We start from the raw sequence: 496 nt of genomic DNA, 5'->3' as shown, positions 1-496 counted from the left end.
AAAATTTGGGGTGAATAGTCAAGATTTGGGTCAATGTTAGAGCTGTTCCCATCCCCATCTCCCCTTGTTCCCGCAGGGCTCCGGGCGGCCGTGACCCTGCTGGAGTCCGGGGGGGACCTCCAGCCCCCCGGGGGGTCCCTGCGCCTCCTCTGCCGAGGGTCCGGGTTCGATTTTGGAAGAACCAGTCTGATGTGCGTTCGCCAGGGGCCTGGGCAGGCGCTGGAGTTCGTTGCGGGGATCGACTACGATGATGGCACCACCAGATACGCGCCGTCGGTGCAGGGCCGGGTGACGATCTCCAGGGGAAAACGGGCAGAGCTCGGTGACGCTGACCATGAACAGCCTCAGGGACGAGGATTCCGGCATCAATTTCTGTGCCAAATCTGCTGCTGCTTCTGCTGCTGCTCTTCCTGGTCGTGGTGACGGTGCTGGTGCTGGTTATGGCTCTTTTCTCCCAGCCCCCATCACTGGGTTCCCAAATGTCCCCAAACCCCAG

At 61.5% G+C, this 496-nt stretch overlaps 1 gene segment (V, D, J or C); it reads left to right on the top strand.

Annotated features, from left to right (window-relative positions):
• Nucleotides 1–76: 76 nt before the first annotated feature.
• LOC121344154 lies at nucleotides 77–419 on the top strand (the record flags this gene model as incomplete). The annotated part of the segment is given in 1 exon segment: nucleotides 77–419. A coding segment is annotated over 1 exon segment (343 nt), but the record flags the coding sequence as incomplete, so codon positions are not given.
• Between the last annotated feature and the right edge of the window lie 77 nt (nucleotides 420–496).

Source organism: Onychostruthus taczanowskii, unplaced genomic scaffold (assembly GCF_017590055.1).
Source record: "Onychostruthus taczanowskii isolate IOZ18803 unplaced genomic scaffold, ASM1759005v1 scaffold6103, whole genome shotgun sequence".
In the NCBI taxonomy this organism is placed as follows: Eukaryota; Metazoa; Chordata; class Aves; order Passeriformes; family Passeridae; genus Onychostruthus; species Onychostruthus taczanowskii.
Note: the sequence above shows the minus strand (reverse complement) of the source record. Positions and strands in the feature narration are given on the sequence as shown.